Source organism: Gossypium raimondii, chromosome 1 (genome assembly GCF_025698545.1).
Source record: "Gossypium raimondii isolate GPD5lz chromosome 1, ASM2569854v1, whole genome shotgun sequence".
NCBI lineage: Eukaryota > Viridiplantae > Streptophyta > Magnoliopsida > Malvales > Malvaceae > Gossypium > Gossypium raimondii.
Window position 1 is genome coordinate 34,426,050 of NC_068565.1, and position 27,142 is coordinate 34,453,191.

Genomic DNA, 27,142 nt, shown 5'->3' on the forward strand with positions numbered 1-27,142 from the left:
TCACAATTACGCATTTTTAATTACTGATTTAATGCACATCATCTATGTTCATATTCATCAATTTACATCAAAAACTTGTACACAATGCATGCTTATAGAATTCACGTTTAATTGCACTTTAAGTTCCATAATAATGCTCATTGAGCCATCACATATCAGACCACATACATGTGCATTAAAATCAGTTTATCACATCCAAATATTCACACACATTGCTTATCATAATAACCTCACATTCCACAACTCGACATTCATTAGGCAAAATTTCACAACAAGATAAAAGGTATAAATAAGGCTTACACTCGAAAATCAGGATAGGGGCTTAGGCTATTCTAAAGCTCTCGATTAACACTACGAATCATGTATACCAGCAGCGACTCTGAAACACTCACTGATCACGCTTCTGCTTACTAGCCGAAAGCTCAAACAAGCTTTTCCTTGCCTTTAGACTTGCTCGTAGTGGCTCCCGATTGATTCAACATGTAACGCCTCAAAAATGTATATTTTTTTTGTAAAAATATAACACAAATATCTGTCTACTTCAGTGGTTAAGTGTTCTAAGTGTGTGTATGAGGTCCCAAGTTCAAGCCATGCCTTTGGCGAAATTTTGGAATTTTTTTGAATAAAGCCTCACTCTTGTTCAGTAGGCTTGTATTTGTTTGGTTGTAAGAATATAATAGAAAGGACCTGTTGGTCTGGTGGTTAGGTGGAGTGCTAAAATGATGGTGATCTTGAGTTCGAATCCCAGTGCATGCAAAGGAGTTATTTTATTGTTATCTATGCTATGTGAGAGTTTGAAGGGAAGTAAAATATTGAAGTGTTTGAGTGAAGTTTGAATTCGATTGTTGAGGGAATGTGGTGGACGGTTTTTGGGGAGTTTGAGAGATAGTGGGAGTGTGGTGGACTATTTTTAAGAGAAAAATAAGGGATTAAGGGTGGTTATCGAATATTCTGTCAGTTTTTTCTTTATATTTTTTCCCAAAAACAATCTGCACGTTTTCCCTTCCATTCTCCCTGTCGAATTCTCCTCTGCCGTTTTTCTTAGTTTTTGAGTTAGTAAATCCCTTTTTTCTTCATTTTATTGTTTTGACCAAGATGTGTCTCCTTGTTCGGGATTCTGTTTGATCGCTACGTTTTTCCCCGTATGGTAAGTGGCTTAAGTTATTGTAGTTTTGGCATTTGATTACCGACAGAAGGTTGTGATTTTCTATTTTGGATAGCAGACAATCGAGAAGAATGGAGTCTTCCTCATGTCACCTCGTAATTGAAATCACCAAGTGTGTTGGGGTAAGCATTGGTCGCTTGATTAGTGTTATGGTCGTTCGTCTTCGTGTTTCAAAAACTCATTTAAAGCCTGACTCTATGTTTGGGAATGTCAATTCTAGGTTCTAAGTGTCTTGGGATTGTCTACACGTCAAACCGGGAACAGGTGTGTACCCGAAATGCAGAAAATGGGATTCGGCAAAAAGCCGAAATTGCTTGCTATTTGGACAACAGAAATAGGCTACATTTGAAAAATCACCATAAATAGTGGAAATCGAATTAGAGGATGAAAAATATATGGAATTAAATCTTATTGAGTCTAGTTTCTCATAGAAGAAACTATGTAAGTAATGAAATAGTAAATCATGAGATATAATAAGTTTTGTGAGACAATGTCAGAATGAATTCGAGTTCCCCTGTTCTGACTTTGGAAAATCATCAAAAATTGGATAAAAATAATTAGGGGTTAAAATTTACATGGTTAAATTATTAATGAGCCTTTTTCAATAGAAACAAATGGTAACATCATCCAAATTTTGTACTAAGAGATAATTATTTTTTAGCAAAGAAAGGTGGAAGTTGTTAGACAGCAGAATGGTGGTAAGATTGGAGATTTTACGGTACTTATTGGCTAAGCAAAAAATTCTAATACTTTTGTTGTAGAAAGGTATTTGAGTCTAGTTTTAAAGACATCAAGCGAACCTTAATTTGGAATTCTGTAGCTCAATATATAAATAATTTAGTAACAATGACTCAAATAGACAGCTTTGAAGGAACATATAAGTAAATAGTGAAAACATATATGAATATTTAGCTAGCACGGGTTACATTAAAAATGGACCTCACGGCCAAGGCCAATTTGGACCAAAGGGGCCACACGGGCATGTGGGCCCACACAGGCAAACCACATGGGCGTGTGAGTCCATTTTCACTGAATTGATTGCTAAGGTTGCACGGGTCACCCAAGTCGACTGTGAACCTACTGTAGGGTCGGTAAGTATCACTTAGGCCCCTAATTATACGAACTGACTATTTGATTTATAAATGTGTTGAGCATGATGATAGTATGCTTTTATATTGAACTGGTTATATGTACTGATGTCCTGAGATATGATGTCATGACTTGTATGTTGCATTGCATGGGGTTGGGTTAATTATAGTTGGAAGAAGTGTACTGAAAGGCTCTTAAGCCTAACATACTGGCAACTCAGCTGCAAATTACTGTTTTGTGCCACATTCGATACTACCTAGAGTGTTGGGATGGGTGGGTTAATTTGATCCCCACATGGAGTGTAGGGTTGGATGGAGATGATGTGTAGAGGCTGGTTGGGTAGGACTTTGTTACTAAATACAGCATATTTGATACTGTACTGAGATGGGCTAAGGCCCAAACAGTTACTGTACTGATACTGAAAAAGGGCTTGGGCCCAAGACTGCTTTAACTGTGCACTGTGATTTGCTATTGTTTGTTTTCTGTGGGATTACACACTGAGCTTTTGTAAACACACTGAGTTTAAATGTGCACAGGTAATCCCCAGATCTAGATGGACCTGTGCGACGGAGGACTCGGTAGTGACCACGGTTTTGGACTTTCATGGTTTTTAACTTATATTTACGATAATTGGTTTTATTTCTATTCTATTTTTACTGGCTAAGTTTTGGGGTTATAATTGGACTTTCGAACTTTAGTTTTGAATTTTAATTACTTTACCTTATGGATTACAACTACTAGTAGTAGGAAACCTCAGTTTTTAAAATAAACAAATGTTTTTCCTAAACGCACGATTGTTTAATCTATTTTAAAAGCTTCAAGAAACGAATAACATTTTGAAACTATCGATTAAATGAGCAACACAATTTTGTAACTAATAAGATATTTAGATAAGGGATTCAATAGAAATGGTTTTAACATGACGACACTGTTTTCAAACACCCTATCATGTGACATCGCTAATTCCGACCATAACGTCTAGGCCAAAACCGCGATAGGAAGAGAGGTAGGAACAAGAGGGATTCGAAGCCCTCGAGTTCTGTGCAGAGGTCTAAGAAAAAGGCCAGAGCTGATGGGCCAGTTAGAACTGGGCCCCTTGTTACTGCTACTGGATTGCAACTATGTGTCGACTGTGGTAGACGCCATCAAGACGAGTGTTGGAAAAGGACTAGGGCGTGTCTGAGGTTGGATCATTAGATCATCGCATTAGGGAGTGTCCATTGAGGGCCAATCAAATGTAAGCTCGGGGTACTGGTACTGCACAGGCACAGAGGGTAGCACAGCAGCCACCTAGAAGCCGTGGTCAGGCTAGGGGTAGTAATGGTATGAGACATGGGCAGAGAGCACCGGACAGAGGTCCTGGACAGGCTGAGGCGAGACAGCCGGCCTTAGTTTATGTTGCTCGTCGCCAAGAGGATAAAGATGCTTCGGACATCATCACGGGTACGTTTCTTATTTTTTATGTGCCTTACACTACATTAATAGATATAGGATCTACGCATTCCTATGTTTCCTATTCTGTTCCCAAAAACCTAGGGATTCCGGTTGAGAGCACTTCTAGTGAAGTGACGATGCTGAGCCCGCTGGGGTAATCTATTAGATTTAGCAAACTGTACAGGGATGCTTCTTTAGAGGTTCAAGGGACAGTATTTTTGGCTGATTTAACGGAACTTTCATTTGGGAAGTTCGATATGATATTGAGGATGGACTGGTTGGTCAAGCATCGTGTCAGTTTGGACTGTGCGACTAAGAGGGTCATATTGAGAACTGAGGAGGGTAATAAAGTAGTTGTGATTGGGGAATGTCAAAATTACTTGGCTAACGTGATCTCTACACTGGCAGTTGAGAAACTGGTTTGCAAGGGATGTGAGGTGTATTTGGCCTACATAAGTGTTTCCGCTTCTGGGGACTCTACTGTAAAGGACATCAAAACTGTAAGGGATTTTCTGGACATCTTTCCTGATGAGTTATCAGGTTTACTTTCGAATCGGGAAGTGGAGTTTGGGATTGATTTTTCCCTAATACAACTTCGGTGTCTATCGCTCTCTATCGAATGGCACCGAAAGAGCTTACGGAGCTCAAGGCTTAAATTCAGGAGTTATTGGATGGTGGGTTTATCCACCCTAGTGTGTCCCCGTGGGGAGCACTGGTACTATTTGTTAAGAAAAAAGATGGATCCATGAGGATGTGTATCGGCTACTGACCACTAAATAAGTTGACTATTAAGAACAAGTATCCACTTCCGAGGATTGATGATTTGTTTGACCAGTTCCGAGGAGTGTCTGTGTTCTCCAAAATTGACTTGCGTTCTGGGTATCATCAGTTGAGAGTTAAGGAGACTGATGTACATAAGACGACATTTAGGACTCGTTATGGTCACTACGAGTTTTTAGTGATGCCATTGGGACTGACTAATACACCGGAAGCTTTCATAGATTTGATGAACCAAGTGTTTCAGCCCTACCTGGATCGATTTGTAGTGGTGTTAATCGATGACATATTGGTTTATTCAAGGACTGAGAATGAGCATGACGAGCACCTTAGGATTGTTCTTTAGATTTTGAGGGAAAAACAGCTTTATGCTAAGTTCAGCAAGTGCAAGTTCTGGTTACGTGAAGTAACATTTCTGGGTCATGTGGTGTCTGCTGAGGGGATTCGAGTCGATCCTAAAAAAATTGAAGCTGTATTTGATTGGAAGGAGCCTAAGAATATTTTTGAGATCCGCAGCTTTTTGGGGCTGGCAGGTTATTACCGACGGTTTATGGAAGGATTTTCACTGATCGCAGCACCCTTAACTAAGCTGTTACGTAAAGGAGTACCGTTTGACTCGACTGATGTGCAGCAAGAGAGCTTTGAGAAACTTAAGATTGTTTTGACTAAGGCTCCTGTTTTGGTACAGTCTGAACCTAGAAAGGAGTTCACAATTTATAGTGATGCATCACATGTCGATTTGGGATGTGTCTTGATGCAGGATAAAAAGGTAGTTGCATATACGTCTCGTCAACTTAAGACACGTGAGGCGAACTATCCGACGCACAATTTGGAGTTGGTCGCCGTAGTCTTTGCATTGAAAATCTGGAGGCATTATTTGTATGGTGAAAAGTGTATCATCTACACTGATCATAAAAGCCTCAAGTATCTCCTTACTCAGAAGGAGCTGAATCTAAGGCAACGAAAATGGGTTAAGCTGCTTAAGGATTATGACTGTACTATTGAGTACCATCCTGGCAAGTCCAATGTGGTGGCCGATGCGTTGAGCCGTAGGGCTATGACCGATCTGAAAGAGATGTTCGCTCAACTTAGCCATTCGCGTACTTGCCATTCGCGAAGTTTACCTACAATAATAGCTTCCAGTCTAGCATCCAATGGCACCTTACGAGGCACTGTACGGTCATGTCAAACTCCTTTATGTTGGACTGAGTTGGGTCAGCAACGTGTTCTAGGTCCTGAGTTAATCTCTAAGACAGAGGATAAAGTTAGATTGATTCAGGATCGTTTGAAAGCGGCTTCTGATAGGCAAAAATCTTAGGCGGATTTGAAAAGGCTTGAGATCGAGTATTCCATAGGGAACTTTGTTTTTCTCAAGGTCTCACCATGGAAGAAGGTATTGAGGTTTAGTCGTAAGGGCAAGTTGAGCCCTAGGTTTATTGGACCTTACCGTATTCTAAAGCGAGTGAAACCAGTTGCTTATCAGTTGAAGCTACCTGCGTTGCATCGTATCCATGATGTGTTCCATGTCTCTATGTTGAGGTATTACCGCTCTGATCTAACTCATATTGTCCCTGTTGAGGAGATTGAGGTTAGGCCAAGCTTGACATTTGAGGAGGAGCCTGTCCAGATCTTGGATGGTGACGTAAAGGTTCTGAGGAGGAAGTCTATTCCTTTGGTGAAGGTTCTATGGCGTAAACATAGCACTGAGGAGGCCACGTGGGAGCCTGAGGATACGATGCTTCAATAGTATCCTTATTTGTTCTGATCAGGTAAATTTTGAGACCAAAATTTTCTTTTATGGGGGTAGAGTTGTAACACCCCAAAAATGTATATTTTTATTTTCGTAAAAATATGACACAAATATCTGTCTGCTTCAGTGGTTAAGTGTTCTAGGTGTGTGTATGAGGTCCCAAGTTCAAGCCATGCCTTTGGCGAAATTTTGGAATTTTTCTGAATAAAGCCTCACTCTTGTTCAGTAGGCTTTTATTTGTTTAGTTCTAAGAATATAACAGAATGGGCCTGCTGGCCTGGTGGTTAGGTGGAGTGCTAATATACTGGTGGTCTTACGTTCGAATCCCTGTGCATGTAAGGGAGTTATTTTATTGTTATTTGTGTCATGTGGGAGTTTGAAGGGAAGTAAAATACTGAAATGTTTCAGTAAAGTTTGAATTCGATTGTTGAAGGAAGGTGGTGGACGGTTTTTGGGGAGTTTGAGAGATAATGGGAGTGTGGTGGACTGTTTTTAGGAGAAAAATAAGGGATTAAAGGTGGTTATCGAATATTCTGTCAGTTTTTTCTTTATATTTTTTCCAAAAAAAAAATCTGCACGTTTTCCCTTCCATTCTCCCTGTCGAATTCTCCTCTGCCGTTTTTCTTTCTTTTTGTGTTAGCAAATCCCTTTTTCTTCCTTTTATTGTTTTGACCAAGACGTGTCTCCTTGTTCGGGATTCTGTTTGATCGCTGCGTTTTTCCCCGTTTGATAAGTGGCTTAAGTTATTGTAGTTTTGGCATTCAATTACCGACAGAAGGTTGTGATTTTCTGTTTTGGATAACATACAATCGAGAAGAACGGAGTCTTCCTCGTGTCACCTCGTAATTGAAATCACTAAGGGTGTTGGGGTAAGCATTGGTCGCTTGATTAGTGCTATGGTCATTCGTATTCATGTTTTAAAATATCATTTAAAATCTGACTCTATGTTTGGGAATGTCAATTCTAGGTTCTGAGTGTCTTGGGATTGTCTACACGTCAAACCGGAAACAGGTGTGTACCCGAAATGCAGAAAATGGGATTCGGCGAAAAGCCGAAATTACTTGTTATTTGGACAACAGCAATATGCTAACTTTGAAAAATCACCATAAATTGTGGAAATCGAATTAGAGGATGAACAATATATGGAATTAAATATTATTGAGTCTAGTTTCTCATAGAATAAACTATGTAAGTAATCAAATTGTAAATCATGAGATATAATAAGTTTTGTGAGACAATGTCAGAATGAATTCGGGTTCCCCTGTTCTAACTTTGGAAAATCATCAAAAATTGGATAAAAATAATTAGGGGTTAAAATTTACATGTTTAAATTATTAATGAGTCTATTTTCAATAGAAACAAATGGTAACATCATCCAAATTTTTTACTAATAGATAATTATTTTTTAGCAAAGAAAGGTCGAAGTTGTTAGACAGCAGAATAGGGGTAAGATTGAAGATTTTACTGTACTTATTGGCTAAACCAAAAACTATAATACTTTTGTTGTAGAAAGGTATTTGAGTCTAGTTTTAAAGACATCAAGTGAACCTTAATTTGGAATTCTGTAGCTCAAGATATAAATAATTTAGTAACAGTGACCCAAGTGGACAGCTTTAAAGGAACATATAAGTAAATAGTGAAAACATATATGAATGTTTAGCTAGCACGGGTTACATTAAAAATGGACCATGCGGCCAAGGCCAATTTGGGTCGAGTGGACCACACGGGCAGACCACATAGGCGTGTGAGCCCATTTTCATTGAATTGATTGATAAGGTTGTAAAGGTTGCCCAAGTCGACTGTGAACCTACTGTAGGGTCGGTAAGCATCTCCTTTCTCACTACCTAAAACTAGATAGTTTTGCCAAAATTTAAGTTTCGACCTTCTAATCTTGTTTCTAACCCTATAATTCGATTTCAAGCATCTTAAATATAATTTAATTTCATATCTAAACCATTAATTTTACCTAAATCCGTGGTTCTAAAATTTCCAAAAGATTCAAGCTTTCAAGAACATATAAAAGGGGAAAATGTTTGATTCTTAAAAATTCGATTAAGAACTATCAAATTGAAGTGAAATACTATTTAATTAGGTTAGAGTGAATAAAAAATAACTTTGAAAAGATGGGTTTACTCAAGCTTATGTGATTTGTCAGTTTTGAATCCAAGTTTATTTTAAAAACATCAAATCCAAATATAATCGTTTAAAGTCAGAATTCTACCTTTATTTGATGAAAACGATGATCTACAACTCTAATTTGATATTTGAACTGAAGAAACAAATTACAAATTTGGGAAAGAAAACACTATTTTCATTTGAAATTGGGGGTTATTTTGGTGTTTGGAAGGGTATAAATCTGAAGGAATGGATCAATTTCGAAGAAACTCTTTGATTTTAGGTTTTGGGAAATTTTTGAATGATTTGGGGTTTTGAAAAGAAGGGGAAGACTGTGGGTGTTCTCCTTGTAGGAGACTTATTTAAAAAATTGGGCAATTTGCCTTTTTGGTCACTCTCTATTTCTTCCCTATCCCAATTAGGTCATAATTCAATTAAAATTCAATTTTTTTCAAATTAGACCTCAAAATTAAATTTCGTTTTAAGCTAGTTAATAAAATAAAAACATGATTAATTTACGATACCTGACACAAACCTTCATTTTAAAAACCTGATTCTCCTAACTCGATTTTCGGGATGTGACACTACTTTTATTAGTTTGCATTTATTTATTGATAATTATGAATAAATTTTATTTAAAATTAAGTTTTGTTTGATTTTATATTATTTTACAAATTCAACTTTGAATTTTGTGGATTCAGATATCCCACATGTGATTATTGAAAATGTTAAATTTAAGTTTTTCGCATATCACTATGGAACTTTTAATTTTTTCAAACTCTTTATGTTTAAATTATTAGTTATATTTAAATTATTGTGAATTTATTATGTTTAGTTTTGTTTGGATTGTTATTCAATTATTTTGGTTAAGTTACATTTATTTATTATTTATAAATATCATTTATTTAATTTTTTTGTTTGATTTTATATATTATTTTGTAGATTCAAATTCAAATTTTGCAAATTCAGATATCCACATATGATTGAAAATGTTAAATTTAGATTTTTTTACTTGATTCGGATATCCGCAGATAATGGTATTTAATTCAAATTTGAATTTGGATTTGTAATTTGCGAATAATTTACTAATTCAGATTTTTAGTTGTATTTGTGGATTTAGATAATCCAAAAATTACAGATATCCAACCCGCTGTCCTTCTAAGTATTTTTGATGTTATGTGAAGGTGTTTGTAATACCCAATTTATGCTCGGCCCGCATACATTTCAAAAAGTAAAAAAAAAAACAAATAAATAAAAAAATATAAAGCCAAATAGGTATAAATTAAAAGTCCAATACAGTCCAGTGTTACAAATTTAATAAAATCCAAGCCCGGATTACATTAAGCCTCAACCCAAAACCCACTAACTTAATACCAGTCCAAAAATTAACTCAAACAATTAAGGTCCAAAATCTAATAATACCCAAACCCGAAACAAACCCTAAACCCAAACCCGATTACAAAATCTAAAATACCTAAACAGCCTAGAAAAACCCGAATAAACCCAATACCCAAAATAACCCACTAAAATCCAAACTAGCCAACCCTAGCCCAATATTGGAGGCCCAAATTCAAGTTTCCAAAAACCCTAGGGGTTTCTGGAACTGTTTGCATTGTGGCCGAAACCAGGGGTTCTCCGCGCGCATCAACGACGTCTCTACATGTGCGTCCACTCCAGCTGTACCTGCAACAGACGCAACAAACAAGCAGCAAACAGAAAGAGAAAAGGAAAATAACAAAATAGCAACAGAAAAGAATATAGGAGAAAAAGAGAAAGAAAAATGGATGTATTTTAGGGGATGTAAAACCCCATTTCTGTATTGTTTCGAGGATCCTTTTTCCACATATATATTGAATACAAGAAAATCAAAAAAGATTGAAAGGGATCGAAATAAAAAGAGATTCGTAAGGTGATTGAAAATTTTTCTTCACTTTTCTCTGTTTTTGTTTTTATGTTATTTTGTTCATTAATAGGATAGAAATAAAAAGAAAGAAAGGGGAGAGAGCGAAGAGTTTACCTGGCGATCGATTCCTTGCTTACTCCGTTGCAATCGGTGATCGAGTGAGGGATCTTGGAAAGGCCAGCTTGAGAGCATGAGACGGAGGCCATGACTTTGAGAGATTTTGAAATGGCGCAGCCATGAACAAAAGGGACTAGGGTTTTCCTTGTTTAAACTGGCTGGATGTTAGTTTAACCTAGGTTTTGTATCAATTGTGCAACGGCGTCGTTTAGGCCAACTTCAATGGCTCTAAAACGGCACCGTACAGGCCATGTCCAGTAACCCGATCCGAACTAAATTCCCGGTCCGCGCGTTTTGGCTTAATGGCTTATTTCCGTAATTAGTCCTCTGCTTTTGTAATATGCTTATATTGATCCTTTTACGCCTTTTAAATTTTGCCACATGTTTTCATTGTCTGTTTCGATTTGGTCCATGCTAAAACATAGCGTTTTGGGGCTGGGGATATTGTCCTCTTTAGTCCCCATGTTATTTGCATGTGCTTTTTTGGTCCTCCATTATGCTTTACTTTCATTTTTTCTCCTTTTAATTTCAAATTAAATACATTTTAATCCATATTTATTTAATTAAATATATTATATTTTTATTTTGTTTAAATTTTCTTTTTTATTTTTAGATATATCTATTTTTTTAAAAAAACTAACATTCTTTTCATGATTAGGTTTAATATAATTTAAGTTATTATCATATATTAGTACCTCATCTTATTATATACTTTTTTTAGTTATAATGTACTATTATTGGTATTATAAGCCTATTATGTATTATCATCTTATATTAATTACGTATTATTGTTTTAAAACTTGTTATATATGTATTATTATTGTAAATATATCATTCCATTTTTATCTTTTCATGAAAATTTGATATGTTTGTATACTTTCTTAATATTTTCTATTTATAATAATTCTTTAATTCATTTTTATTCTCTTTTATATATTGAAGATACTCTACATAATATTATTATTTTTATGTAGGTATATATTTTTAATATATTTCTCTTAATTCATTTTTATATAATTTTGTATTTTTATATAAATATTTTTATAGAATATCATTTTATATATATATACAATTTTTTATTTTATATATAATTTATTCTATATGTAATTTTTTTTGTACATACAATTTATTTTAAAGATTTCGTATGTATACCTTATTAATTTACAATTTCCATTTCTTTTATGCCATTTTTTTAGTTATTTCAAAACTTGTACATTTGGTTCGCATTTGCATTAATCGGCTTTTTTTTAGTTTTTGAGCGTTGATATTGATATTGACATAATGTACAATTAAGATTATTGTTGCTATGTTTGTCAAATTAATTTATTATTTATTTATTATTCTTTAGTATGTATTTGGATTATATATTATCTCTTATGTTGTACATCACCATTCAAATATGTTACATTTGTAAGAATTGTATTTTATTAAAGCACTACAATTCTTTTATTTCAAAAGTTTTAAAAAAGAGGCTTGGTGTTCTTAATTTCTGAGAAAATTGCGCCCTAACTTACTGGGTTTCAATTCTTCTCGATGAATTTAAGTAGCCAATTGTTTATTTTATTAAAACCATACAATCTTTAAAATAAAGTTTTTAAGATTTCAAAATGTTGGATCCTAACTTACTGGATATGACATTTTGTTATCTCGATTTTAAAATAAAGGCAATATTTGGTGTTTAGGAATTTCGAGAAATTGAACCCTAACTTACTGGATTCTGATTTCTCGATTGACCTAAATAACCAGATATCCTTCTCAAAACATATGAATTTTTAAAATTTAAAAAAGACGAATCTAACTTTGAAGATTGAACTGTTGTACTCTAACTCACTGAGTGTGGCGGTTTATTTCTTTGAAATAGGGTACGTCTTATCATCCAATTCAATTATTTTGGTTTTTATTTCATAGGATCGTATTTTAAAATCTTTTCAAGTTTCGACACTAAGACATTAAACAATCAATTCGGTACCAATTTTGGGCATTACGAGGGTGCTAACCCTTCCTCGTGCGTAATCGACTCTCGAATCTATTTTCTCAAAATTTCGCAGACCAAAATTATTTTCAAGGTGAGCTGATCACACCTCAATAAAGGATCGGTGGCGACTCCCATTTTCATTTTCAAAGTCGATCCCTGTTTTTCAAATATAAAAAAATGGTTTCGACAGTGTTGACTCGTTTTTTGGTGTGTGATTTTTTGTGAAAGAGTGCAAAGGAATTTTGGTGTCTTTTTTTAGAGTATTTGAGCCTATGATGTGGTGTTTGTAGATGGGTATTGGTCTTGTTTTGACTTTTGTTTTAGTAACTTTTTGGTTAGTATCCTTTTTGGGCTTAACAAAATTTTGGTTAGTATCCTTTTTGGACTTAACAAAATTATATTTTGGTTGAGAAAAAAAAACAATTGAAAGAGGAAAGTAACAACAGCACATGAGAATTGGTTATGCAATTCAAAAATCTTTCCTATGCTTGTGGGGTTTGTGTAGAAAACAATCTACTATGAATTGATAGTACAAGTAGTATATAAAATTCACTTACTCATCAAACTATAACTTCACTCTTATAAATTCAACTAATATCAATCTCCCACTAAATTTTTCCCTTAGTTCAAAACTTAACATGAAAATAATTTATTTAAAAAGTATTTTGCACAAGCTCCTATAATGAAAGAAATTGTGCTCTTTTAACTCATACATAATACCCAATATATATGCTTTTTAGACTTGTAATCTTTTTAACTAATGTGATCAAAATATGCATCTAGGATTGCACTCTAATTGATCTTTGGTAAGATATAAAAGAAAGGAAGAGATGTTTAACGCTTGAACATGTATAAAAACAATATATCTTCAAATATAGTAAGTGGATAATAGAACTCTTGAAAAGTATCCTCAATTATTCAAATGTTTCAATCACAATCTCATATATTATTGCCAACATTTCTCAAAAATATGAAATTGTTTAATCAAGATTTTTAACAAAAACATTCTGAAAATTTGGCAAATATACAGCAACGAAAATTATAATATAGATTAAATATTTAATGCTACGTTTAGTAGGAGTGTTATTATATAAGTTAGTAATAAACTAATTCAATTGACTTATTTTAATAAAGAGAAGGAAAAGTCCGCTTAATTGGTACTAACTATTCTTTATTTTATATAAAACTATTGTAATACATATATAATAAATAAGTTTTTCTTCAAAGAAAGCATAAATATATAATTAAATACATTTTTATAGAATTTCTAAATTACTCATAATTCCTTCGATTTTAAAACGAAGATATTATGTGCCTAAGGGCATTCAAATTTATATCTTTGCTACAACAACAATAATACTAACTATCTTAAAAATATATATTAATACTCTAATGAGTAGGGTTAATATAATTTTCTTTTCCCAACTAGCAACAACTTCATATTTATAATCATCAAAATTACAAATGAAGTAAATTACGTTGTTCCATTCCAATCCCTTTAGATGACAATATAAGGAGGCGTCATCAAAGCCGTCATCCTTTTTATCTTCTCATGCCGGTTTCCATCTCTGCAGGAGCCATTGCCATTGGCATTGGCATTGGCACCCCCAAAATTTTCTGCCTCTCCCAGTTTCCATGCCATCCTACATATTCCCAAAAAATAAAATGAAAAAGCCTTTTGGTCATACAAATTTTAAATTATAGGTTTGTTTTAGTTGGACCCTCGAAACATTAAATATTACTAGAGCTGAGTGATTGAAGAGACAATATAAACTATACGACATGGGCTCAAATTCATGCATAATTCTATTAATAAAGGAAAAATATAGATATTAAGGAGATAAACAATCTTCTTGATATATTTCAATACTTTATTAATAAAGGAAAAATAATCCTATTATGAATAAAATATTTAGACTATGTTTATATAATAAAGCTAGAAAAATTTTACCAGAGAAATTTTTACAAAAATAAATGGAGATATTTGCAAATAGCAAGCTCAATTTCAAAAACCCTTTCGAATATTTTCTACAAGCTTATGTTTTACTAATGATTTAGATGAAAAATTTCTTACTATAAAATTTAGACCGGATCATGAACCATTTGATATAAGCAGTATTGAATGGGGTTTTATTAAAGAAATAGTAGCTCAAAATTTTTCTTTTCATCTCTTACAATATTTTCCTGCATCTATTAAGTCTATATTATTAAACATAATGAAAGTCATCATTATTTATTATGTTTAATGGTATAAACTTAATAGAAGAAATTCTAAAATGAACAACAAGATAAAAATTAGGAAATTTAATTGGAGAAGAAATGAGACTTTTATGATGAAATGATAGAAAAATAAAATAAAATTATATTTCTAAAGAAGAAATATATAATATATCTAAATCAAATATGGAGTCAAAGACATATAGAAAAATTAGTGGAAATACAGTAGCAAAGGATACTAGAGGAGGATTAATGAAATCTCATTATTTACTAAAGATAAAATTAAGATGATTATAAAGAAATGTACAAGGATGGTGAAAAGAAAAGAAAGATTTCTAAACTACTTTTCGATGATTTCTTTAGGCTTTCTCCATCCTCCTCTAGTATCCTTTGCTGCTGTATTTCCACTTATTTTTTCTATATGTCTTTGACTCCATATTTTGAATTTAGATATTTTATATATTTCTTCTTTAAAAATATGATTTTTATTTATTTTTTCTATCATTTTATCAGAAAAATCTTTTTTTCTTCAATTAAAAAGAGGGTATCCAGATGCAAGCAAAAAACATATTTTAGTTTCCTATTAGCTCTTTAGGCACATAAATTCTCGGTAAAATTGAATGACTAAAATCCGGTTAAATACAATATCTACCAAGTAGAGGGTAAGATTTGCGTCACCGGTTTGTTTCTTTAACTAAAAAAAAAACTTGAGAACAAAAGCATAAAGTCGTCAAATGTGTTTACCAAGGGAAACATCAAAGCCACGGTTTTTGAGCTCGCGGTATTCTTGACACAAGGCGCAAGCCTCGCACCAAAAATGAAGGTAGCAATCCCTGCAAGGGCTCTCTTCCAAGATGTATTGACTCCGTAGTCTAGCTCGATAGGTGTAAGAGTAAATGCGATTGGAAATACACACCGTCAAAATACTAAGCAATACGAAGAAGGCCCCACTTGCTCTACAAGCTGCACCACCCCAGAATTATATGTTTATGTTAATCCATCATAAATATTGGACGACACAAGTAAAGAATCTATGCACACGTTGTTCTCCTCGTGAAAGAAACTTACAGATTGATCCTTGGCTGACGATGTCAGCAATATGCCCAAAGGTAATGCAAGGACACCAACATGTGAGGCAACCTATGAAAACTTTATTTCATTATGAAACTAAAAACATTTTAATGATGCGATTTATTTTATTTGAAAAGAAAAGGGTAATTACAGTTTGGAACATCGGCGGTGCAGTCATAGAGTCCGGTGGACCAAGGGACCTTCACGGCTGTCGGCGTGTATCTTTGGGTAGGATATTGTTGGTTTGTTGGGGCAACGGGAATCCCAGTGACCGGAGCCTGTTGCCCAATGTCAAGAGGTGATGATGAGTACATGCAGATTACCTACTGCTTGGAAAATAAAATTGCGGAAAGCTATTGATCTGAGTGAAAAAATGGATTGAAATACTTGCAATTCACGTTTGCTGCGATGAACAAGGCAAAGTTGTCTTCTTTGAGATTTACTTTGTTCATTCAGAATGTATAAACATATATATATATATGTATAAAAGAGGTTTGCAGCGAATAATTAAGTTATAACGAGTGTCTTATTTAATCTACAGTCATTCCAACTGAATAGAGTGAACATGAAAACGCCAAAATGGATATGTATAATTATCAGTTAAATCACTATCTGTCTAGGAACGATTGCACACCGATTATGCTGTCGAAACAATCTAAAATGGCTTGCTTTCTTTACCAAACCAACAAAATTGACAACCTAATTAACAAAGGATCTTTAGTTCTATCTTTTTTCTCAACTTTATTAGAAAATGGTTAGAAATTAAGTTTAACTTAAACAACTTAAGAAATCGGAAGGTAACCCTCCTATTGTTTAAACATATATTTATTGGTTGGAAAAAAAAATGATTAGTAGCGGTGTTCATAGGTCGAGTCGGATTCGAATTGAGCTATGTAAGATATTAACATAATCTATGCTACTTAAAATACTAACCTAGCCCAAAATACTCAATTTTTATTGAAATTTACTCATATTTATAAATGATTAAACTAAGCTCATTTAAGCCTTAAGGCTAGATTAGTATTGCTTTTGAGAAATGCTGTGGAAAAGTGATTTTAAAAGTTTGGTTTAAAATGTAAGTGTTTAGTATTGCTTGTAAAAATTACTTTTCAAAAATAAAATGTCCATTTTAGACATTATGTTATAAAGCAATAAATATACATTTAAATAATGTTCAAATTAGTTAATATTATGATATCTTAGTAACAATATAAAAAATTTTATTATAATTTGTTGTTAATATTTAATATATGAAATATAAATTTTAAATTTTTTAAATAATTAATATTAATTATTCATAAAATTTAATTTGAATATATAAACTATATTTTAAATAATAAAATATAATCAATAAAATTTAAATATTATATGTTATATATTTAAAATAAATTTTAATACAAAATATAAATTTTATATAAAATATATTATAAGAGTTGACACTGTCATTTGGTCCAAAAGCACTTTTGTCAATAGCAAAAGCTAAAAAAATTTGCATTTGCTTTTAGGTTCAAAAGAACTTTTTAAAAGTACTTCTAATTCTAAAAGTTGTTTGTTTAGCATTGTTTCTAGTTCCAAAAGTGCTTTAAATTCTAAAAATACTCTTAAAAAGCAATGCTAAACAAAACATTACTCATGTTTTAGAAAATAAAATTAATGTATACTATTTTTATCTAAGATTTAATAATTTTATATGTACTTAACATATTTTTTAAAACATTTGCTATTATTGTGTTTAATATAAATGTGTTATAAAATATATAATATCATTTCATAATATAAAAAATAATTAGAGCCAAACTAGATTCTGAGTCCTAAATTTTGGAGTCCTATTTTTTAGATATTTCAAGCCTCCTTAAAAATCACACGTGTTATAGTCAAGAGACACCATACCAAACTCGGCAGCGCAGCCTAATTAATCTGCCATAACCAAAACTGTTTTGAGGCATCCCAATTACCCACAGAGATAGGAAGCAAGGACGCATGTATAATTATTATCATTAATTAAAGCATATATAATTGCATTAAATATAGGATAAACTATAAAAATAATCACTTTTATTTACCTCAGATTACATTTTAGTCACTTATGTTTGAAATGTTACATTTTGGTCACTTACGTTATCGTTTTGGTACGAAGCGGTCACTCTATCGTTAAGCTCCGTTACCTTCCTAACAGCGATTCTACGTGGTAGTCCAAATGAGTTTTAAATGCCAACTTAAATCTCTTGCGTGGCTGTCCAAATTAAATTTATTTAATTAAAAACTTATTTTCATCTCAGCAACCGGACATTCAAGTTCGCATTTAAAACCCATTTCGACTGTCACGTAGGACTGCCATTAGGGAGGTAATGGAGTTTGACAATAGAGTAACCACTTCGTAACAAAACCATAATATAAGTGGCTAAAACGTAACATTTCAAGTATAAGTGATTAAAATATAATATAGGATAAACAAACCTTAAATATATAAATTACTATGGTTACTATCAAGATAGCATTGACCTGTTCAACAGGCGGAACCAATAGATCTAACCATTTGGTGACTCTAGCAGTCGACAAGTGTGAGTGGCAGATTGTGCAACTTGTAACTATATTAATTGATGAAAACCTTTTTGATAGAAGATATTAGACTAGCGGCACTACACCAAAACAGGCTTTTAGCGGCGTTTTTAGCGGCGTTTGGATAAAAAACGCCGATAAATATCGATCATTAGCGGCGCTTTATGGAAAACGCCACTGAAAATAAGCATTAGTGGCGTTTTCCAAAAAGCGCCACAAAAAACCTAAGCCCAATGACGCCATTTTCTGAGCTTTTGGGGATTTAGCGGCGTTTTTAAGAAAGCGCCGCTAATGTTCAGGGCTTTAGCGACGTTTTTGAAAAAGCGCCGCAAAAAAACCTAAGCCCAACGATGCCGTTTTGTGAGCTTTCGGGGCTTTAGCGGCGTTTTTAAGAAAGCGTCGCTAATGCTTAGGTCTTTAGCGGCGTTTTTAAGAAAGCGCCGCAAAAAAACATAAGCCAAACGACGTCGTTTTATGAGCTTTCGGGGCTTTAGCGGCGTTTTTAAGTAAGCGCCGCAAAATAACCTAAGCCCAACCACGCCGTTTTGTGAGCTTTTGGGGATTTAGCGGCGTTTTTAGGAAAGCGCCGCAAAAAAACATAAGCCAAACGACGTCGTTTTGTGAGCTTTCGGGGATTTAGCGGCGTTTTTAAGAATGCGCCGCTAATGCTTAGGGCTTTAGCAGCGTTTTTGAGTAAGCGCCGCAAAATAACCTAAGCCCAACGATGCCGTTTTGTGAGCTTTCGGGGATTTAGCGGCATTTTTAAGAAAGCGCCGCAAAAAAATATAAGCCAAACGACGCCGTTTTGTGAGCTTTCGGGGATTTAGCGGCCAAAAAAATAATGACACGTAGAAATAGTTTGAAACAAAACACATGGAAAAATTAAAATACTATTATTTAAAATAATTGAAAAAGAGATAATAATAAATTTGTTTAGGGTTTTTGGTTTAGGGTATATGATTTATCTAAGATTTAAGGTCGGTTTAGGGAGTATGGGTTTAGAGATTATGGATTAGGGATTATGGATTAGGGGTTGGGATTTAAGGTTTAGGGGTTAGAGGGTTAGGGGTTTAGGGGTTAGACGTGCTAGGGGTTAAAAGTTAGGGATTTAGGGGTCGAGTTAGGGTTTTGGGTTTAGATTAATTATTTTTTTAATTTATATTTTAAATATGTTCTTATATAATTGTAAAAGAGATAATAATAAATTTGTTTAGGTTTTTAGTTTAAGGTATGTGATTAATTTAATATTTAAGGCCGGTTTAGAAGTTCATATTTTAAGGTTTAAGGAGTATGGATTTAGGGATTATGAAATAGGGATTATGGTTTAAGTGTTGGGATTTAAGGTTTAGGGGTTAGGGGTTTAGGGGTTAGATGTTAGGGGTTAAGAGTTAGGGATTTAAGGTTTAGGGATTTAGGGGTCGAGTTAAGGTTTTGAGTTTAGATTAATTATTTTTTTAATTTACATTTTAAATATGTTCTTATATAATTGTAAAAAGAGATAATAATAAATCAAATATATTGAAATTATGAGTATAGTTTAAATTATTTAAGAGATATATAATAGATAGACTTTATATGTATTGAATGGTTAATTTAGGGTTTACTTGAGATTTGTTAAATGATAAAATTTTATACAATTAATTAATCTTTTATATTTAAAAAATTTAATCTAAACCATTTGATATATTTAAATATTAGTTTAAATAGAATAAATAAATAAGTTAAAAAAAGTAATAGATTGATATGGATATTTAGGTATAATTATTTATTTTGGAGAGGACCAAATTATAAGAAAAAAATAAAAAAATAAATCAATTTATAAAAAACAAAATAAAAAAATTTTAGAATAGCAAAACGGCGTAGTTTTGTTCAAAATAAATTTTTTTTGCGGCGTTGCGTTTTTATGAAAAATGCCGCTAAAGGTAGGCAATAGCGGCGTTTTTATAAAAAACGCCACAAAATAATTTTACTTTTAAAAAATAGCCCCCTTTTAGCATAGCATAGCAAAACGGCGTAGTTTTGTTCAAAATGAATTTTTTTTGCGGCGCTTTTATGAAGAACGCCGCTAAAGGTAGGCAATAGTGGCGTTTTTATAAAAAACGCCACAAAATAATTTTACTTTTAAAAAATAGCCCCCTTTTAGCATAGCATAGCAAAACGGCGTAGTTTTGTTCAAAATGAATTTTTTTTGCCCCGCTAAAGGTAGGCAATAGCGGCGTTTTTATAAAAAACGCCACAAAATAATTTTACTTTTAAAAAATAGTCCCCTTTTAGCATAGCATAGCAAAACGGCGTAGTTTTGTTCAAAATGAATTTTTTTGCGGCGTTTTTATGAAAAACGCCGCTAAAGGTAAGCAATAGCGGCGTTTTTATAAAAAACGCCACAAAATAATTTTACTTTTAAAAAATAGCCCCCTTTTAGCATAGCATAGCAAAACGGCGTAGTTTTGTTCAAAATGAATTTTTTTTGCGGCGCTTTTATGAAGAACGCCGCTAAAATAGCCCCCTTTTAGCATAGCATAGCAAAACGACGTAGTTTTGTTCAAAATGAATTTTTTTTGCGGTGCTTTTATGAAAAACGCCACTAAAGGTAGGCAATAGCGGCGTTTTTATAAAAAACGCCACAAAATAATTTTACTTTTAAAAAATAGCCCCCTTTTAGCATAGCATAGCAAAACGACGTAATTTTTTTCAAAATGATTTTTTTTTGCGGCGCTTTTATGAAAAACACCGCTAAGGTAAACAATAGCGGCGTTTATAATAAAAACGCCGCAAAAATCATTTAAAAAAACGCGCGTTTTATTCCCAAATTTCTCCGCCTAAAATCTCCAAATTAAAGGAGCTCCGCTACTAAAGCAGATAAGGTTTTTGAAATTCCTTTTGTGCTTTCTCTTTGTCAAAAAAGACTTCTGTTCTGTTCGGTATTTGCAGGGAAAAAAAAAGATAATGTGTTTGGTATTTTTGTTTTCGTTTTAAATTTTTTAACGAAAGGGAGATGAAGAAAAAGAAGAAAAAGGGGGAAGATAAATGCTGCAACTATGGGTAATTTATCCCGACTTTACCCTACTTTTTAAACCATGGCATGAGATAGGCTGGTCTCCCAATATTTCCTTAACCGAAGAGAGGAAAACCCTAATTTTGTCTCTCCAAAGGGACGAAAGGAAGGGAAAATTGGTGTTTTACTTCAAAGCGCGGGCAGAAGCTGGCAATTATATCATTTTCATGAGTCTTGACAAGTACGAGAACGCGGAGCTCATCAAATATGGCTTCATCGAAGATATCTGGTAATTTCTTATTTGAATTATTTTTCCAGATACATTGAAAAATTTTGAAATTTCGCCATTGTTGCTGTAGAGGAAATTGAATTAGGGCTTTTTTTTTCCTCCTTCGCCCTAATAACAAAATAGAAATAGAGCGTGCTGGTAAATGGTTGCATGGAACTAATAAAGGATAAGAAAGCAATTCTGGCTTGTGCTGGTAAATGGTAATTTTAGCAGTACTCTTAACAAGTAAGTTATGGGTCAAGGATTTAATTTCATGATGAATTTGTGTGAGTGGGATCGGGATTTACTGGAAGTATTCCTGGGGAATTTTGCGCTGCTCATTTAGTTGTTAATTGGTTCTGTTTCATTTGTTCTTTGCTCACTCAACCCCAAGGAGAAAAGAACAAATATTAGAATATGTTTTTATTACTCATGATGTGATTTGTTATGGATAACTCTTAGAGGTTTGACTGTATCTGGAATTTGTTTTAGCATCTTCTTCCATCACTTGCCCTTCATTAATGTGCTTACATTGTCGGTTATTCAGGCTGCTGTTCATAAAGAACCAATCTTTTCCATTCCTGGAACTCCAGCAATAGTTCAGCATGAAATTTTAAATAACAGAAGGCATGTATTAACTAAGGTAAATGTGGTATTTTAACTAAGATTTTGTTTTTGGGATTGAACTTCGTCTACTGCTAGAGAGTCATTGTTTTGCAGAAAGATGTTCTATTGTATTATGTTCTGTTGTGTGAAAAGTAGAAAATTTTCTGTATGTGATAGAGTCTCGTTTGTGTTTGTTTTTAACCCAAGTAGTCTCGTCTGTGTTTGTTTTTAACCCAGGTGCTTTTATTCTGCTATGCATTTTACACATATGGTTTGTAATTTGATATTTGTTGTTTCATTTTTGTTTAGGTACAAGAAGCACCTAAGCTCAGTGGATCTTACAAAGGACTTCTTCTTCAGCTATTCATACAATGTTATGTGTAGTCTTCCAAAGAACTTGTATAATAACGAACCAGGTGAGGTTCTTTATGAGACCATGTTTGTTTGGAATGAGTTCCTGACCCGAGGAATCCGCAATCACCTCAAGAATACTCTATGGACAGTTGCCTTGGTGTATGGCTTCTTTAAGCAGGTTAAGGATGGATACTTGGCTAATTTTTTTTATTCATTTTTGATGTGCTCAATGGATGGATGGTTATAATTTCTTTCTAAGCTTCATAGTTTGACATTAGGGTCTGTGAATGTAGGCATCCTTTTCTGTATCTGGAAGGAGTTTCAAACTTTTGCACATTGCAAGACGATCCCGTCACTATGAACCTGCGAAGAGGTAATCACTTAGGAATAGTTAAAAAAGACGCAAGTATTCAACTAGTGACTGGAACACATAGCTATATATGAATGAATTAGATTTTAAATTCGGTTTGATGCACATGATTTTTTAATTATATATGAATGAATTAGAAATTTGGTTTGATGCACATAGCCAAACAGAGTATTGTTTTGTAACTCGTTTTTCCTTCTTTTCATGTGTTAGGCTTCCTTTCTGATTATTGTTATTCTATTTTATATGTACGTTGACTAACCCAATAATATTGGATGAATTAAGAGAAATTATAATTGATATAAATTTTAGATTTTATGTTAGAAAATTATATTTATATTATTTAGTTTGAAATTTAAAAAAAAATAATGGTTAGTGTTACAAAAAGATGCATCATAAACAAAGCCAAGAAAGTGTAATTGAATAATTTGGTTCATTAATGTTGTTGTATGCTTTTAGGTCTTCTAATAATCGGTTTTAGATTTTGAAGCTTAAAAGTGTAGGACATGACTAGGTACTTTAATCAAAACCTGTCAAAGTGCTAACTAGCTGAACAACCGGAGGTGCTTAAATAACTAAATTAAATTTAAATATCATATTTAATATAAGGTTAGTGTGAATCGTAATCAATTATTATATTTTTTATTTTGGCATATCATGTAATTGTTGTACAAGTAAAGTAAAAAGTAGACTGAAGCAGTTTACTATGAAGTTTTTAGAGAAAGTTCTATGAAGTTTTAATCTATGCTTGCTTTCCCATGGATTTCCATTCCAACTAGCTTCAATACGGATCTGCGGCTTTCAGTTTCATGCGATCTCCTCACTGTTAACTTGTAATTATCCTTTTTCCACCTTTTGATGAGTGATTTTACTGTTGCTATTGTTGTTATTAGGCTCGATAGCCAATGGCGTTGAAGCGGGGACTATCCAGGTGGGCGCCCAAAGGAATGAAGTTCGGATCTCGTTTATGATCGTGATTCTTTTTTTCTTTTCAATTCGATGCTCATTGCTTTGAGTTCATTACAATTCTGCTGCTTTCAGTTTCACGCTAATTGCTTTGAGTTCATTACAAGATTTCCTTGATTAAATATATGTATTATATCTTTTATTACCAAGATTTACTTGATTAAGAAAATGCATTGTATGTTTTATTGCCTTGCATATGTATTATTTATTTTAGTTTTGATTCTAAATTTTATTTTTACTTAAGAGTTCTAACTTTTGGATTTTAATTGTGTTATTCATTTATTATTTTAAATTCTAAAACTAAATTCATTAATTTTTATATTTAGTTTTAAAGTTAAAATTTTCATAGAAAATTTAATTTAAATAATATTTTTTATTTATCCTTAAAAGTATATTTAAAGTTCAAATTTAGAAAATAAAACATAATATAATATTTATCATAAAAATAAATATAATTTGATTAAAATAATTTTTTTAAAGGTTATGTTTTTAGCGGCGTTTTCGCGAGAAGCGCCGCTAAAGGTTTGATCTATAGCGGCGTTTGTGGGAAAAGCGCCGCTAATGGTCTTGGTCTTTAGCGACGTTTTTTGGAAAAGCGCTACTAATGGTCTTAGTCTTTAGCGGCGTTTGTGGGAAAAGTGCCGCTAATGGTCTGAGTCTTTAGCGGCGTTTGTTTCTAAAAACGCCGCTAAAGTTAGCGACGCTGTCATTAGCGGTGTTTTTTGCGGCGCTTCTCAAAGCGCCGTAAATACTTTTAGCGGCGCTAAAAAGCGCCGCTAAAGACCTAAAAAAGCGCCGCTAAAAGCCTGTTTTGGTGTAGTGCTGCAATGGCAAATGGTTCCAAGACGAGGTGGGACATGCTGGCGGCTGTTGACTTGTATTTCTCTCTAACAATTTAAATCTTCATCCATCTATAAATAAGGGTCTTCTTCAGTTTCATAAATGCATAGAAAATTAACAAGCTCAAATTCCTTCTTTTCATATTCATCTCTTTCATTTTGAATTGCAACTTTATCCTGCCTAAATTCCTCAACCATGAACCACCCATCAGACAGCCTCAAAATGAACTTCCTTGGTCCGCCGGATTCTGCGATTGTTGCTCTGACCTGAAAACTTGTAACCCTTTCTTCTTTCTTCAATATCAGTTGTGTCTTTTTAAATATATGAATTAGTTTATCAATTAAATATATGGACATTTCAGGTTGCATTTCATACTGGTGCCCATGCATCACCTTTGGCCAGATTGCTGAGATTGTTGATAAAGGGTCGACTTGTAAGTTATTAATTTCTAAATTGAAATCTTATCATCTTAGGTTTGCAGACATATATATATATATTTAAAGAGATATTATGTAATTAATAATAATGTTGAAAAACACTGTTGGATGGTGCAGCATGTGGGGCAAGTGGGGCACTATACATATTAATAATGTTCATCACCGGGTGTGGGTGCTTATATTCTTGCTGCTACCGATCCAAACTGAGAAAGCAGTATAACTTGAAAGGAGGCGATTGTGGCGATTGCATGCGTCATTTCTGCTGCGAGCCTTGTGCTTTGACACAAGAGTATCGTGAGGTCCAGAACCGTGGATTCGACATGTCTATCGGTATGTCTACATACCAATATTATACCCCTTTTAATTATTCTTAATATAACTTCAAGTATATTAATTGAGTAGCTGTAAACAAATATCTCCGAATAAATACGTTGGTATGATGAAATAAATTATTGTTTGAGGTCATTAATTTTGTGGGGTATATTTATATATGCAGGTTGGCATGCAAATGTGGTGAAGAACCCAGGGCTGGCGATGGCTCCAGCGGTAGAAAAAGGCATGAGCAAGTAGATGATGATGATGAGATCACTGCATTAATATCATCTTTATATGTAACACTTAATTCCTTTGCTTTCCATAATTGGTTGATTGTACGGCTTGCCAATTGAATTTCAAGTTATGTATGTTTGTGATTGTCAAAATATATTAATAAAACTGTTACTATTCATGTTAGATCTTCATGAATAAGAATGAGAATCGAAAATAACTTGTAATATTTCTCTTTTATGCATTGTGTGTGCGTGTTTGGTATTTAGGTGAAATACTTAGAAAGAGAGGTTGGATTAAATTAATTTTTATTATCAAAATGGATGATTTTAATTTTATATTAATAAAAATATTTAAATAAAGTTAATATTTATTGTTTTAGAAAATGACATCAAATTATTATTTTTATAGTTCAACTCCAAATAAAATATCTACAAAATCATTAAAAATTTTAAAATGTGACTCGTTAAATAGTAAATAACATTTTTAAAAGGGTTCATATATATCATGATACCTAAAGTTGGCAACTTCTACTTAGTATCTAAATCGGTACATAAACTTGAAAATTGTAAGTCAACTTGGTATTTTTATAAGTATGATGATGTTGGTGTAGTGTGAGGAAGAAGACTTGAATGGGTTTGATTATTTTTAATAATACAGAATTAAATTGATTCATTTAATAATAAAACTATTTTGAACTAAATCTTAATATAAAGGGATACATCAAGTAAATTCACCTTTAAAATTACTATTGATATAATTTCTTATCTGCTAGTTGTTATAAGCTTTAAAATTACAAAAAAAATTAATAAAATCCTATTTAATTGATCTTTTAGTCCGATTCAACGGGTCTATATTGATTCCCGAGTCAACAAGATTTTTGTTCTTTGGATTGGTACCTCGACTATTCCTCAATCCGACTAATAGTTCTAAACTAATTCATTTCAAACAACACTAACTATAAAATTACTATTAATATAACTAAATTATGAATAATTTTAAAGGCAAATTGCTCCTCTTGAGTGCTCTACTCACAATGTTGCGACATCGACACTCTGTGTTACAATGTCGTGGCCAATCTTGTGTCTTTATGCCTCCGAATGATGTCTTGCACACTAACTGAATATGTTAGCCTTCCTTTAGGCCTATTTTGGCATCGAAGATCGTATAAATGGATCAAATCATAGTTTTTATTATTTATGAACTAAAATTCAAAACTAAGTAAAAACATAACTAAATAATTTTTATACAAGCTCCTCAAATACGGAAAATGGTTTAATCTGTTACAACGAATTGCAGTAGATCAGTGACATAGGGGTTTCGCGTCGTGACACCCTTAGCAGTGTTTTGTTTTCACAACATTGGGGTTCAATCTCACGAGAAAACTTGAAATTTTTTAATTTGAGGCCACTATCTTTGGTGTTGAAACATAGGGGTACCTGTTTCGCGACAAAGAGCTAAATTTCTCCATTCTTGGCGTCTGTTGTCGATGTTGCGACACGAAGGTTCTATGTTGCAACAACAACTCTATTTTTGGCCTGATTTTTTGTTTTTCAAGGTTTTTAGTACATTCATACCCTAATTCTTAATG

The 27,142-nt window shown here is 33.2% G+C and overlaps 2 protein-coding genes and 1 long non-coding RNA gene across 4 annotated transcripts; 2 read left to right on the forward strand and 1 right to left on the reverse strand.

Moving 5' to 3' along the window:
• Positions 1-13,867: 13,867 nt before the first annotated feature.
• Positions 13,868-15,927, reverse strand: LOC105786978 (protein PLANT CADMIUM RESISTANCE 2). Its single transcript, XM_012613442.1, has 4 exons — positions 15,765-15,927; positions 15,611-15,682; positions 15,287-15,505; positions 13,868-13,968 (listed from the first exon to the last, which is right to left on the reverse strand). The coding sequence occupies exons 1-4, from the start codon at positions 15,925-15,927 to the stop codon at positions 13,868-13,870; spliced, it is 555 nt and encodes a 184-aa protein (XP_012468896.1).
• Positions 15,928-20,999: 5,072 nt separating this feature from the next.
• Positions 21,000-22,791, forward strand: LOC105785673 (uncharacterized). 2 transcript variants are annotated; one of them, XR_001131110.2, is made up of 4 exons: positions 21,000-21,456; positions 21,983-22,078; positions 22,351-22,573; positions 22,689-22,791. It is a non-coding gene; the product is annotated as an uncharacterized LOC105785673 (long non-coding RNA). The 2 variants fall into 2 exon arrangements; XR_008197776.1 differs by lacking the exon at positions 21,000-21,456 and having other exon boundaries at positions 21,924-22,078.
• Positions 22,792-24,555: 1,764 nt separating this feature from the next.
• Positions 24,556-25,737, forward strand: LOC105786979 (protein PLANT CADMIUM RESISTANCE 2). The gene is made up of 5 exons (XM_012613443.2): positions 24,556-24,597; positions 24,679-24,844; positions 24,930-25,001; positions 25,123-25,335; positions 25,502-25,737. The coding sequence occupies exons 1-5, from the start codon at positions 24,556-24,558 to the stop codon at positions 25,573-25,575; spliced, it is 567 nt and encodes a 188-aa protein (XP_012468897.1). The 3' UTR covers positions 25,576-25,737.
• The last annotated feature ends 1,405 nt before the right edge of the window (positions 25,738-27,142 follow it).

Excerpts from the sequence above, each read along its gene's own strand:
- LOC105786979 (XM_012613443.2), top strand. The coding sequence starts at position 24,556 with ATGGCAAATGGTTCCAAGACGAGGTGGGACATGCTGGCGGCT. Across the intron at positions 24,845-24,929 it reads TTGCTCTGACCTGAAAACTT|GTTGCATTTCATACTGGTGC; the intron begins GTAACCCTTTCT and ends TGGACATTTCAG. Across the intron at positions 25,336-25,501 it reads TGGATTCGACATGTCTATCG|GTTGGCATGCAAATGTGGTG; the intron begins GTATGTCTACAT and ends TTATATATGCAG.
- LOC105786978 (XM_012613442.1), bottom strand. The coding sequence starts at position 15,927 with ATGTACTCATCATCACCTCTTGACATTGGGCAACAGGCTCCGGTCACT. Across the intron at positions 15,683-15,764 it reads CACCGCCGATGTTCCAAACT|GTTGCCTCACATGTTGGTGT; the intron begins GTAATTACCCTT and ends AAGTTTTCATAG. Across the intron at positions 15,506-15,610 it reads CGTCAGCCAAGGATCAATCT|CTTGTAGAGCAAGTGGGGCC; the intron begins GTAAGTTTCTTT and ends GGGGTGGTGCAG.